At 35.7% G+C, this 14,068-nt stretch overlaps 1 protein-coding gene across 15 annotated transcripts in view; it reads right to left on the bottom strand.

Moving 5' to 3' along the window:
• The window catches only part of DMD (dystrophin), a 2,162,139-nt gene that overhangs the window by 1,355,924 nt on the left and 792,147 nt on the right, over positions 1-14,068 (bottom strand). For all 15 annotated transcript variants that reach the window (XM_077887780.1, XM_077887782.1, XM_077887777.1 and 12 more), the window contains one exon: positions 2,287-2,374. In XM_077887780.1, the coding sequence (XP_077743906.1) occupies positions 2,287-2,374 (88 nt within the window). The remainder of the gene's footprint in view (positions 1-2,286; positions 2,375-14,068) is intronic.

Below are 14,068 nucleotides of genomic sequence, written 5' to 3'. Positions count from 1 at the left end.
TTTTTCTTAACTCACAATTTTTACAATTACCTAGGAGTGTTAGGAAATTCTGTAGAAGACAAAAACAAGGCACAAAAAGTTAGAATCACTGTAGAGTCTATTTTTTAGTAATCACAAAAATTGTTTGATTGAATGGAGCAGCAGAGCTATGCTCTAGGTATAGCCCAAATTTGAGCCTAATCACTTAACAGTTTAGACATAGGTATCTTTAGTGGCCTAACACATGAGAAGCTTAAAATTTGATCAATATAGTCAACCTATAAGGAATGTCTCAAATCACACCCCTAGCTCTTACTGCTCTTTGCTCTCCACACTAGTTAGCATTTTCCTTCAAAAGTATTATTATTTTCTGACAAAAATTATCTCAATAACTGCCTTAACTTCTTTTGTTAAAAAGAATGTGAACAATTAATATTTATTAAGGACCTGGTATGTGTCCTGATTTTTCTTCATGCCTTCTAAACTTAGAACTATGAGGGTAATAACCTAGAAAATGACATTATCACCAATCAGATGATCATTTTAATCCTGTCTGGGGTTTTAATTATCAAAAAAATCATTCCCTTCATTTCAAATTTTTAACTGCTTTTTGAATAATTATCTTAGGTAAGGTATGCTTTCCATTTGATTAAGAAATGAGACCATTTAAAAGTATAGATTTTACACAAGTTCATAAAATTTGAAAAGTGACAATATAATTCCTAGGGGGGAAATTGCATAGTGGCTACAAGCCTATTTTTTGGATCACACAATTTCATGTAATATGAATATGCTGTTATCAAACTCATCAGTTAAACCACTCAGCAACATAAAGCTAAACAATAACCTTTCACTATTTTGCATTGTCTATGTATTCATTAACTTGTCAACCCAATTGTGAGCTGTCTTATTTGCTTGTTTTTACTGTTAACCAAATACAGTCATGGGACTCATTAAAAGAAAAAAAAAAGAATTGATCTCCTTGGAAGATCACTGAACTTTTTAATGCCAACATGGCAATTAAGGCAAAAAAAAAATAATTCATACATAAAATGTATGCTCCAGAAGGCAGGCATGCCCCAGAGAAAGCTGGCATGCACAACAAAAAAAATTGTTTCATTGGTTATTATACTCCTGTAAACATATCCTGTGATATATGTAAAAAAAAATCTTGTTTGGAAATAGCATTATGCCCAATTCTCATAAATCACATATATCTGGGAATGAATATAGTAGTATGACAATGACAATTTCAAAGAAGTTTATTCACAACTGATGTCAATTACATATTTTGTTCAGACAGCTTTTGAAGCACTGCTAGGAAAAATTAATTTTAATTCACTTTTTAAAAAGAAAAAAATGAAAAATAAAAGGGCGAGGGAGGCACTTCGGTGGCTCAGTCAGTTAAGCGTCCAACTCCTGATTTTGGCTCAGGTCATGATCTCAGGATTGTGAGATCCAGCCCCACTTGGCAGACTCTGTGCTGGGCACTAGAGCCTGCTTAATCTTCTGTCTCTCTCCCCCTGGCCCTCCCCCACCCCTGTTTGCAAGCACTCTAAATAAATAAGAAAGAAAGAAAGAAAGAAAGAAAGAAAGAAAGAAAGAAAGAAAGAAAGAAAGAAAGAAAGAAAGAAAGAAAGAAAGAAAGAAAAGAAAAGAAAAAGAAAAAAAAGAAAAGAAAAGAAAAAAGAAAAGAAGATAGAAGAAAGGAAAGAGAAGAAATAAAGAAAAGGAAAAAAAAATGTTAGCTTTGTACCTTCACCTTACTCTAAAACAGCTAGAGTTAAAAAATAAAGTTTCCCCTGAGAAGACATTTGTAAAATGGGAAAAAAAATAAAAGCAACATAGAAAATGTCAAGTACATTATTAGGAAACAGGTATTCTGATGAAACCTTACACGTAATTTTAGTTTGTTTGGAAAAATACATTGTAAGAATTACTTAAAATCAGATTAAAATCAGCTTACATATAGTATATGATTGCTTATATTTCCAATGATTTCAGCAAACCTTGTTTTCTTAAATTATTTGGACAAATGCTAGTAAGATTTGCATTAAAATTGATTTCTCTGCAACAGATTGATAAAATATTCTAGCACATCCCATTTTCTTCCACTGGACTCAAAGATGAATTTCCTCTAATAATTTGCTTAGCATTTAAGAAAGAATAATAAAAAGCTCACAAACTCACTTTAATTTAAATTTGCATTCAGGAAGTGCTTGTCTGATATAATTCAGCTGATAAATATGAACCTATGTGTTTATCAAATCCCTAAGAAGATTATCTAAATCAACTCCGTGTAATTACCATTCACCATCTGTTCCACCAGGGCCTGAGCTGATCTGCTGGCATCTTGCAGTTTTCTGAACTTCTCGGCTTTTTCTCGCTCTATGGCCTGCAGCATGATAGCAAAGGTGAATATTTCAATACAAGGATTGTAAAACAACACAGTAATTATAACTTCTATTTGCCCTTTCAAGCCTTAAGATATTTCACTCTGTCAGCTTATCATGTGAATCTAAAGATTTTTTTTCACAAGTTTCTTGGCACCAGAAGCATCAAAATGACAATGAAAGCACAAGTCATTTTCATATTGAATTACTACTACTTTTAATAAGATTTCTACCCTTAACTCTTTTTATATGTAATAGTTTTTGATGCACTGTAATATAAGACCACAAAAAAAGCAAATCATAAGAAACATTGAAAGGATAAAGTGACAGATAATTAAAAATCAAATTTGTCTTTTAAATATATACCACTGAAATTACTCCTAATAACTTAAGTACACATTCTGTATTAAAAAAATCAAATAGAAATTATTTTAAGTATATAAAAAACAGAAAAGCACACTAGCATGAATAATTTAGCAAAACCTCCATATTTATATACACAAGACTGTAGGTTAATTTTTCTCTCTAAAACTTTCAAAGTACTCCCATCTCAAGGAAAAAGAGATGCAGTTTCAGAAATCTTTCTAATTTCATTTGTTCATTTCTCCTTAGAGTTAACTTTTGAACTACAAAAACACAATGATTTAAATTAACAAAACCTAGCATTTAACACTGTTGAATTTAGCTAATAATGTCTCCCCACACACACACACACACAAACACACACACACACACACAAATACTATGATGTAATTGAACTATATTACCATAGTCATTAAAAATATGTGGCTATAACAATATATGTCCTAAAACATAACTACCTGTAGAAAAAGTAGGCTTTAAGGCACTTAACAGATAGTTAGAGCAATACTCCTATGACCAAATAATAGCATCATACAAATATTTCCCTTGAGTTTGTGACAGGAGGCTATTCTACATACAAATCTTTTTCAAAATTTTATTTAGATCAATGGGTATTTAAACAAATATTCTAGGGTGTAATACTGGAGTACAGGTAGGAGGCCTATCATCAACACATGCACACTCTGTAGATCATTCATTGTTCAACAGAACTCTGCAAAGATGAAAATATTATAGTTCTGTGCTGTCCAATACAGTAGCCACTAGCCACATGTGAGTACTGAGTACTTGAAAGGTGGCAAGTATGACTGAGGGAAACTTATTTTTCATATAATATAAATAAATCTAAATTTAAAAAGCTACCATGTGTCAAGTGCCAATGTAATTATACAGTCCAGATCTAGTGTCTTCCCTTTGAAAGCAAATAAAGACAGGCAGGTAGACTAAATACAGATCTAGAGATTATGGCAACATCAGATATACATTCTGAGAAATAAGAAATCATCTTATTGCTAAACTAGACTATTTCCCAAGCACACCAAATGATGGGAATGCTCATACTATAATCCATACCTTTTAAATATTCAAAAAGATTCTTCAATTTTAAAAGATAACCACAATTGAAAGAAGGGCTTTTAAAATTGTTTTAAGAAAGAGTTTCATGAACTAGAATTATTGGATTGAAGGTCAATAATACAAAATAGTAAAAATGCCTGTAGACAATAATATATCCAATCACAAAAAAACTGCAACATATAAAATACTAATTAGAATTTAGCAAAAATAAATGAAATAAAATGCTATGAAGTGATAGTTTGGGTTTTAAGTATTTATACTCTACCATAAAAATACACAGTTTATGTTATGTTGTCAAGGGCAGCAAATGAAAAGTAGGTCCATCTCATCAGTAGGGAATTCTCTAAAAGTGATAGACACATTTTAATATCTTGGATTCTACTTGAAAATTTCAAAGCACAGAGATTGTGGTGTTTGGGGATTATATGCTCCCAGGATCCCATACCAATTAGCAGGTGAAACTTCTGCGTTACCTTGAAAGTCTTTTTCACAAAGGCATTATCAAATTGTTGACACAAGTATTTGCACAACCCTGGAAGATTCTAGCTTTCTAGTAGAATTGAAAAGTCCATGAAAATAAAGTAGCCACAACATCTTGCTAAAGGTAAGAACCTAGATGAAATTCCAAAATTTACATTTTCTCAACTCTCAATTTTTGTCTTCTAAGTTATCTGTTCCTATTAGGAAGCTTATTGGCACATGCTTCCCAACACTTTAAATTTATTCTCCATTAAAAGGTAAATGTTATTTGTAAAGGATTCTGAGTACTTTAGAAGAAAAATAAATAAGCACATTCTAAGTAAATATATAACATTCACAACTACCAAGAGCTATAGCAAGATGTGGGGTATTCCAAATTTGAACTATATCAGCAAAAGGGGAAGTGCAGAGTAAGAGAGGGAGAAGGAGAGAGAGACAGAGACAAGCAAAAAATACATATACGGCAACAGAACAAGAACAGAAATAGCCACTTGGTATTCTCCAAGTTAAACAGAGTTAGGGTTACCCTTTCCTATTAGAAGGGTTTCTATTTTAACTACACTGAGTTTTTGCTTTTTTATATATGAAATTATATAAGGAGCAGAATAAGGAATGCCTAGGTGACTCAGTTTGTTAAAGTCTGCCTTCGGCTATATGATCCTGAAGTCCAGGGATAGAGCCCTGCTCTGCAGGGAGCCTGCTTCTCCCTGTCTCTCTGCCCTTCCCCAAGCTCCTGTGCAAGCTCTCTCACTCACACTCACTCTCCCTCTCAAATAAATAAATAGTCTTTTAAAAAATGAGAAAAAGAGTAGAATCAGAACACAATGTTGTCTTTATAAATGATGAAAAGAAATTACCACTGGCTTCCTAAATGTCATGATCATAATCTTTTCATTCTAAGCATCTAATGGAATAATCAATTAGTATGAGTCACAGAGGGAAAACTTCTAATTGATTATTTCAGGGGTAACTGGCTTAAATATCTAGTTTGGTTAATGACATTATTCCAATTTATTTATTTATTTAACCACACACACACACACACACACAAACAGTAATACAGAGTAGGTACTATTACCCTCACAATTTAACAGAGGAGGAAAATGAGGCACACAGAGGTGTGTTAAATATTTGAAAACACTGCCATAGCCATGATAAAAATCAAATTCCTTACACTGTATACCAAATCGCAGTTTATGAGCATTATTTCATATGTATTTCATAATAATTCAGTGGGTTGGAAGGAACCAACAGCATTTTATCCTCTTTTATACAAGAAAAAATGGAGCATCAGCAAGATTAAGTCATATATACAAGATCGTAGAAATAGAAAGTTTTAGATCCAATTTTAAAAGCCCAATCATCTATTTACAAGTTCAGCTCTTTCAAACACACTGCTGTTCTAAGGGTATTTCAATGAAAATTAATCAAACAGCTTCGAATGTATCCGACTACAACTCACAGCAAAGGCAACTTGATAGTTTGGATGTAGTCAAAGATGATATTTAAAATATTTAACCATTAATGCAGCATGGGCACCAAGCTATCAGAAGGAATGCCTGGTTACTCAGAAGGGACAATGACAGTCTAGAAGCTGATCAGAAACTCTGTGTACAGGTCAATTACTTTACTCCATTGCCAGATGTCTACTCTACAGAAACTTAGTAACTTGTGTGTAAATAGAGAGGCCTGAAAAAGAAGCAGTGGCCACCACATACCTCTCAGTGTTCCGATGATATCTGGGTTAAGTAACATCACTTTAAAGAGGAATATTGGAAAATAAAGAGATATTGGCACAAATGCACTCTGAGGAGTCTGAACAAGACAGTGAAGAGTACAGAAAACATTTCATTTCAGATGCAGTTATAGATAGTTGATTTTTTAAAATGAGAAAACTTAGGGTAGTAAGAAGACAGTAAAGAAGGTAATGAAAAGTTTTGGAGTCATTCTATTCTCCGAAGGTTTGAATTCTGTCTCTACTGTTTACCAGCTGCTTGACATTTGGAAAGTGATTCAACCTTTCTGAGCATCAATATCTTCTATGTAAAATAACACTAACAATACCTACCCTTCAAGGATTCTGAGAAGATTAAATGAGGCTCTTCAAATAACGTATTTCCCAAATTGGGACAATTCTTACATAGTAAAATGGAAATCCAGAAATAACTAAGCTGTAACAAATAGAATAACATAAACTGAAAATGTTCCAAAGAGCCACATGTGGGCACCCGAATGAACGGTGATTTCAATCATCTTTAAAAAAGGTTTAGGAAAAAATCTTGGCCTAAGAGTGGGTTAGAGTACCTGCTCACAAAAATACAAAAATGTGTGTTGGGTGTCCAAATAACTACATATACAAAGTGCTAAAGAAGTTTACTAAATAAACATCACCAAAACTCCTTTTCTTCCTGGACCTGGACATATATGCATTCATTTTCAAATAAAATATATGAACTTCTGTCTTAAAATAGGTTAGATTAGTAGTTCCTAATGCTTCTAGTTTCTCTCATTTTATCAGGAAAAATATATGTAAACTACATAGAAAAAGTAAAATAAAAATCACATGACCACCAAAAACAAAGTCTGGAGAGAAACATGGTTCTGAAAAAGGGAAGGCATGCTCCTTACTATAAAAGGGTATGTGCCACCAGGAGAAAAATTGGCCCTCCACATGTCTACAATGCAAAGTAAACACTAGCCCATGAAAGAAAGGAAAGAGAAAGACAAAAGAGAAAGAGAAAAACTGATCATCACACCTATTCCCTTATTTAGTTCCATGAAAACTGTTGCTATTAAGGACACCATTAGACTCCATGCTACTACATTCAATGGCAGATCCTCAGTTTTCAACTTACTTATCAGCATAATTTGATTCAGAGGATACCTCTTCAAAATATTTCCTAAGTTGGTTTCCTAGATGACAAGTACACAGTCTTTATCCTACCTCAAGGACTCCCTTTACTCAATCCCCTGTGCTGGTTCTTGCACATTTCCCTATATACATGTATAGAACTACATCTATACCTTCATTTTTTCAAGCCAAAAACAGAATCCTTCTTGACTGTTCTTTTTCTCTCAAATCCCATATCCAATCCCTCAGAAACTCCTGCTGACTCTAACCTCAAAACACATCCAGAAAATGTTATTACTGTGCTCACTACTACCACACTAGTGAAAAAACCTCCACCATCACTCAGTGGTCTGGATATTTCCAAATAGCCTACTAAATGGTATTTCTATTTCTACCTTTGCTCCCTGATGCTATATTCTCACAGCAGTCAGAAGAAGCCAGTCACAACAGACATCAACTCAACTCTCTAGTAGCCTCCCTTCTCATCTGAGTAAAAGCCCTAACCATGGTCCACTTGACCTTAACCTCCTTAATTTCTATGGCCTCTTCTGTGACTAAACACCCTGATTCTTCACCTCTGCCATATTTGTTTTTCTCTGATACTCTAGGTACGCTCCTCCCTCAGACCTATGCATCCACTCTTCCCTCTGCTGGAAATGCCCCTATCTCAGGAATCTATAAATCCCTCACTACCTTTAGATCTTTTCTTAAAGGTCACTTTGACAGGGAGGCATTCTACTGCTAGTCTATCTACACACACACATACACACACGCACACACTTCCTAGCCCTCATTCCTCCTGTATTTTTGTCTTTGACATTTATCAGTAACATTCTATATGTATGTTGCATATTATTGCTTAATTTTCATCTTTCTCACTGGAATGGAAACTGTAAGATGTCGGGTATCCCACCATTTGCTTCAACGTGGATGGAGCTGGAGGGTATTATGCTGAGTGAAGTAAGTCAATCGGAGAAGGACAAACAGTGTATGTTCTCATTCATTTGGGGAATATAAATAATAGTGAAAGGGAATATAAGGGAAGGGAGAAGAAATGTGTGGGAAATATCAGAAAGGGAGACAGAACATAAAGACTCCTAACTCTGGGAAACGAACTAGGGGTGGTAGAAGGGGAGGAGTGCGGAGGGTGGGGGTGAATGGGTGACGGGCACTGAGGGGGGCACTTGACGGGATGAGCACTGGGTGTTATTCTGTATGTTGGTAAATTGAACTCCAATAAAAATGAATTTATTAAAAAAAATGGCGGGTATCCTCATGAATTCCCTTCCTCACACCATCTCCAGGGCCCAGAAGAGTGTCTCATACATAGTAGATGCATAGTAAGGCGAGGTCTGTTGTAGCATAATGCTTCTATATATGATATTATTGGCTCTCCCATCCTACTCACACTTAAAATGCTCTTTGAAGGTGTAAATGTATAACAAATCATAGTAGCTATACATATACTGGTTATAGCAACAGCCTAGGAGTTTAGGAGCTGCATGTTCAATAAAGGAAAGCTTGATTAAATGAAAGTCTTCTAGAAGATCCAGATTAGATGGGGAGTTGGACACATTGGCCTGCTTTCCAACAGGACTGCTATGAAATCCTGAGAGCTGTAATAAACAATTACACAAATAGAAAACAAATAGTACCATGTAAAATTCATTACAGTCAAAATTTCATAGAATCTTACCTGGGCTGGGGAAAAGAAAAGAATTGGGATGGGGAAATAACACAATGCTTATAATATTTCTTAAGGAATAATGACACGATGCCATACTGAAAAAATTAGAGGGAGTATAAACTCCCAACACTGCTCTACCAAACAAAATTTTAGCAAACTTTTTTGGCATCTTCACTAAGGTGCCATGGACTCCATGAAAAAGAAACAGAAAATGGTAAGGCTAAAAGAAGCTGAAGTTAACAGGAATGGAATGAAATCTCAAGATCATAGAGACGTGGATATCAAAAGGAAGAAACTAAAAGTGCATCACCATGATCCAAATCAGTACTGGAAACTGTAAAATGTAGAATGAATACTGAACAAAAAAGGAGAGAATGTTTCTTGACTATGGTACTAACCAGGATTCTCTGGGCCTCAGGAGAAGATAAACAAGTGTTCCAGCTGGCTAGAAGAAATATCATATTTTAAAATACCTTAATTAGGTTGTTTCTGTATTTTCAGATCATGTTATGTTATGCTGACATGTTGAAATGTTTTGTTGGGGCAGCCTGGGTGGCTCAGTGGTTTAGCGCCGCCTTCAGCCCAGGGTGTGATCCTGGAGACCTGGGATCGAGTCCCATGTCGGGCTTCCTGCATGGAGCCTGCTTCTCCCTCTCCCTTTGCCTGTGTCTCTGTCCCTCTCTCTCTCTCATGAATAAATAAAAATCTTTAAAAAAAAAGAAATGTTTTGTTATCACTAGAGAATAAAAGTAAGAACTCTATTAGTCTCAGAGATTTGGGGACTTTTTTTTTCTCAGATATTTTCAAATATTTCAGCATCTTCAGTCTTTATTCCTCCTCCATGGCTCACTCATGCTCTCTCTCTCTGCCCCCTCTCTTTCTATAGCCAGATACATAAATATGTGTATATAGAGAGATAAATATGTGTAGATGTATATATATGTGTGTGTGTGTGATATCTTTGTATATATATTTACATTTGTATATATATTAGCTTTCCCCTTTTCTTTTTTTTAAGATTTTATTTATTTATTCATGAGAGACACAGAGAGAGAGAGAGAGAGAGAGAGAGAGAGGCAGAGACACAGGCAGAGGGAGAAGCAGGCTCCATGCAGGGAACCTGACATGGGACTCGATCCCAGGTCTCCAGGATCATCCCCTGAGCTGAAGGCAGCGCTAAACCGCTGAGCCACCCAGGCTGTCCTCCCCTTTTTTTCAAAGCCAAAAGTAGCCCCTGAATGCTCTTTAACCATGACATCCACTTTGCTCTATGCGTTTCATCTTCAGTATTAGTCCAAGTATCTGTACTCACCACTATACAGAAAGATCTTTCATGAAGGGTACCAATTTTCTTCTTGCCAGGTGCAATGCTTCTTATAGTATTAAGTACCAATAACTAAAACTACCCCTTAGAAATCACCTTACTCAGGAAAACATTTCTGTCCTAGACATTATGATCTTTCTCTAATCTATTGTCCTTAGGAAATGCATCTTGCTTTTCTGTATGTCTCTCTGTTTATCTTCTATGTAATATGTGTGTGTGTGTATGTACACATAGATAGTATTTTTAATCTTAAAAGTGCCTATTTTTATAATAGAATATATGCTTTTGAAATGAGTTTTCTTAACAGAAAAAATGAAATACTTTAGTCAATATATATTCCATATGTGATCATATGTTTAGAAGCTACTACTCAAATTGTGAAGTATCTAGTACAGATAATTTCAAGTAAAGAAAACAGAAGCTAAAAAAAGGCTTCAGTTGACCATTCCATATGAAATGTATCGTTAATTTTAAAATATATTAAAGGCCCATAAAAATTCTTAGAGATACCAGGAAATCATGAATTCTAAAATGTGTAACTTCAAGTGCAATATAAAAGGCAACTGAGTTGTATAATAATATAGAGAAAAAAGAAACATAATTAAGTTTTAAGCAAAGTATACAAAGAAGGGAAGTTTACTGATTCTCTAATAAGTTGATTAAAAACACTCTATGACCTCTTCCTCCTTCTTTATCGGCATCTCTTAAAAGCCGCCTCCTTTCATGACATCTTCTCTAATTAATATGAAAGTAAGTTTCAGATTCCCCAGAGGCCTACTCTGACTTTAGAAGCAATTAATTTTCTATTCACTTAACATTCTATAATGAAGTTTTGCCCTTTGACAGAAAAAGTAATTTATTCACTCAAATGTTTATTCAGAAGTTGTTACATCCTTCATATTGGTAGCAGAGCCTGACTTAAAAATGTGCCCGAGGAACTGAAAAAAAATCACTTATTCATATAGTCAAATATCAACTGTGCTAAGTACCAGGTACTATATGAGGCACTGGCGTGCCAAAATCAAAGTAAGCCAAACCAAAACAAACAAAAAACAAAACCAAATTAAGTTCCAGACATTAATTTCCAGAAACCAGCAATCTAATCAATGTTATAATGGCCAGATCAGTATGGATAAGGTAACAGAATATAGGTCATGGCAGCCTTCACAAAGCAACATGAAGATACTGACTTTGTCAATGCCTTCTAGTCAAAGGCCATCAGGTACATGCCTATAGATAAAGTTAAGTTGATTTAGTTGTTGCAACAGGAGAGGCGGCATATAATAGCGAACTATGGGGTTGGATTTGGGACACACGTAGGTGAGGAGAATGGCCAAGGAAACAGGGTTTTGCCTTTAATTAGATGCTGTAACGAAATGCAGGTACTTCTATGACTGGACATCTTAAACATTTTTATCTAGATGTCAGAATCAATGTAGAGAGGCTAAAATTATGATTAGTAAGGCAGCATAATTTGTCACATTAGGGAAGATGAGGGGATATGCAGTCATTTCGGGTGGTTTGTACAATTTGAGGGGTCTGTATTGAAACAGGATTACAAAAGAGTTATGTTTTTGGCTTGATCCACCACAATCATGAATTGGCCTTGTCCGGTGCTGGCATTCTGAGCCCTTGTGCATATTCAGCAGGAGAATACCACAGATTAGCTGAAAGCAACTAGTATGGCTCTGAGCATCTCGAAGGACTAATTGAAGTGCTAAGCCAGCTCCTGACATCAGTGGCTACTTTTTGCTTTCTCAAATGAATATCAACAGAAGCATAACAGAATAATATTTATGTTTTAGTAAGTTCACTTTAACAAAAGTGATACGAAAACCGCTAAAGGAATACAAAATTAGTGGTGGGGAAGATGGCCTAGGGATTGTCACTTTAAACAGGTAACCCATCATATTAGCTTTAATCAGGGTTGTAGTGATGGGAATGGGGAGAATTGGACAGTTTCAAGAGCAGTTAAGGGAATGAAATTAACTGAACTTGGGTGGACTTGCAAATGGAAGGGGAAAAAAACCTAGGTGACCCAGTTAGCTTTTAGGTTTCTGGATTAGGCTGTTGGAAAAAAAAGAAAGGAAAGACAAAGAATAAAGGAGAGCTGAGGTGATGAGATTTATTTTAGGTTTTCAGGCAAATATCCAATTAATGTTCTCTATTAAGTAATTAAATAAACTAGTTTGGGTTTTAAAGGGAGAAACATGAGCTAATGATACATATTTGGGGGCCATAAGAAAATAGGTGTTATTTGAATAGGAAGGAATGAATATAATCCAGAGAAGAGAAACAAGGGAAGAACTGCGTAGAATATCAACAATAAAGGAAAAGGGAGATAGAAAAAATAGCCAAAAACATACAAAAGGTAACCAGTAGATAATGGTATCCCCAAAACCCAGGGAGGAAAGTATTTCATGAAGGACAAAGAAGTTAAGAGAGTCTAGTCCTGCAGAAAGGATGAGTAACAAAGACACAAAAATATTCCTATGTGTTTATAGGAGATGAGGGTTTATTAAGCATGTGGACATGTGGCTAAATAGAAGCAGGCTCCTTAGGACATAGATAGTGAAGATATTGAGAACACGACCACGAACACACACACAGATTAGCCTTAGCTAGCCAAAGCACCATCTTTTCCACCAAGGCAGAGGGAGAAAAAAGAGAACATGAGCACAAATACACATAATTTGATAGATATTACCTTAAGTAAACTACGAGGGAAAGTCATCTACCATAAACGGGGGCGGGGGGGGGGAGTTTAGGAGATCCATTAAAAACTTGAAATAACTGAGAGAAATAGAAAAGAATTGAGAGAAATAGAAAAGAAAATTTACTAGGAATGCATGGAAAGTCAATGCAGAAGTACCAAAGACTCTGTCTAAATGTAGCATTTCAGAAACAGAGTAATGTCTGACAGTGAAACACCTACAGAATAGTGATGCAAGGATGTAGCTGAATTGAGGAGATTAGGGAAATGGAAACTTTTGGAGATAGCAAGACAACCAACATGGGCTGAGATTTCTAAGGATGAAGGCATAACTTGAGTGGAGAAGACTGTCATCTTGGTGCCAAAGTCTTCAATGAGAAAATAATATCATACAATGGTGAGTGACAGATAGCCACTGGGCATGAAACACAAGAGACAAGATATCTCTACACAGAGAGCAGTACTTTAGGAATTGGCTCTGGGAAGTGAGGAAACTAGCAATTCTAAATGAGTGGAGGAGTGGAAGAATCATTAGTCTTAGTGGTGTTCTTGAGGGTAAAGGTGGTTTCCATGTATGAATAGAACAAGTACATAGGATAGAAAGTTTGTTTTGGAAGAAGGACTTCAGAATGCACAGGGGGTGTGCATGGGAAGGCACCAAGGCAGAACAGGCTTGTAGAAGAGCAGAGAGAGGAAGATACCAGAAAGCACAGATGAGCAGAGATATGTATGTATATTGTGGGGGGCAAACCCAGATAAAAGACATAAAAGAGGGATCCCTGGGTGGCGCAGCGGTTTGGCGCCTGCCTTTGGCCCAGGGCGTGATCCTGGAGACCCGGGATCGAATCCCACGTCGGGCTCCCGGTGCATGGAGCCTGCTTCTCCCTCTGCCTGTGTCTCTGCCTCTCTCTCTCTCTCTCTCTGTGTGACTATCATAAATAAATAAAAATTTATAATAATAAAAAAAAAGACATAAAAGAAATGTAGAATTAACTGGCTTGAGGATTTCCAACAGAACTTATTTAAAAGTTGATTTGGTGTGGGTGGGAGCAAGCATGGGTCCAGAAAGAGCCCAAGGCCTATTGACCTAAATAGCCAGTGTGAAGGCTTTCAAGAGAACACTATACAGGTATACAACCACCTTGCAGTAAGACTAGATTGTTTTGTTTTTTAAATTACTATCGTATATTACCACGTGCTCAAC

This window comes from Canis aureus, chromosome X, assembly GCF_053574225.1.
Source record: "Canis aureus isolate CA01 chromosome X, VMU_Caureus_v.1.0, whole genome shotgun sequence".
NCBI classification, from domain to species: Eukaryota; Metazoa; Chordata; class Mammalia; order Carnivora; family Canidae; genus Canis; species Canis aureus.
The sequence above is the reverse complement of the archived record's forward strand: the minus strand, read 5'-3'. Positions and strand labels throughout refer to the sequence as shown.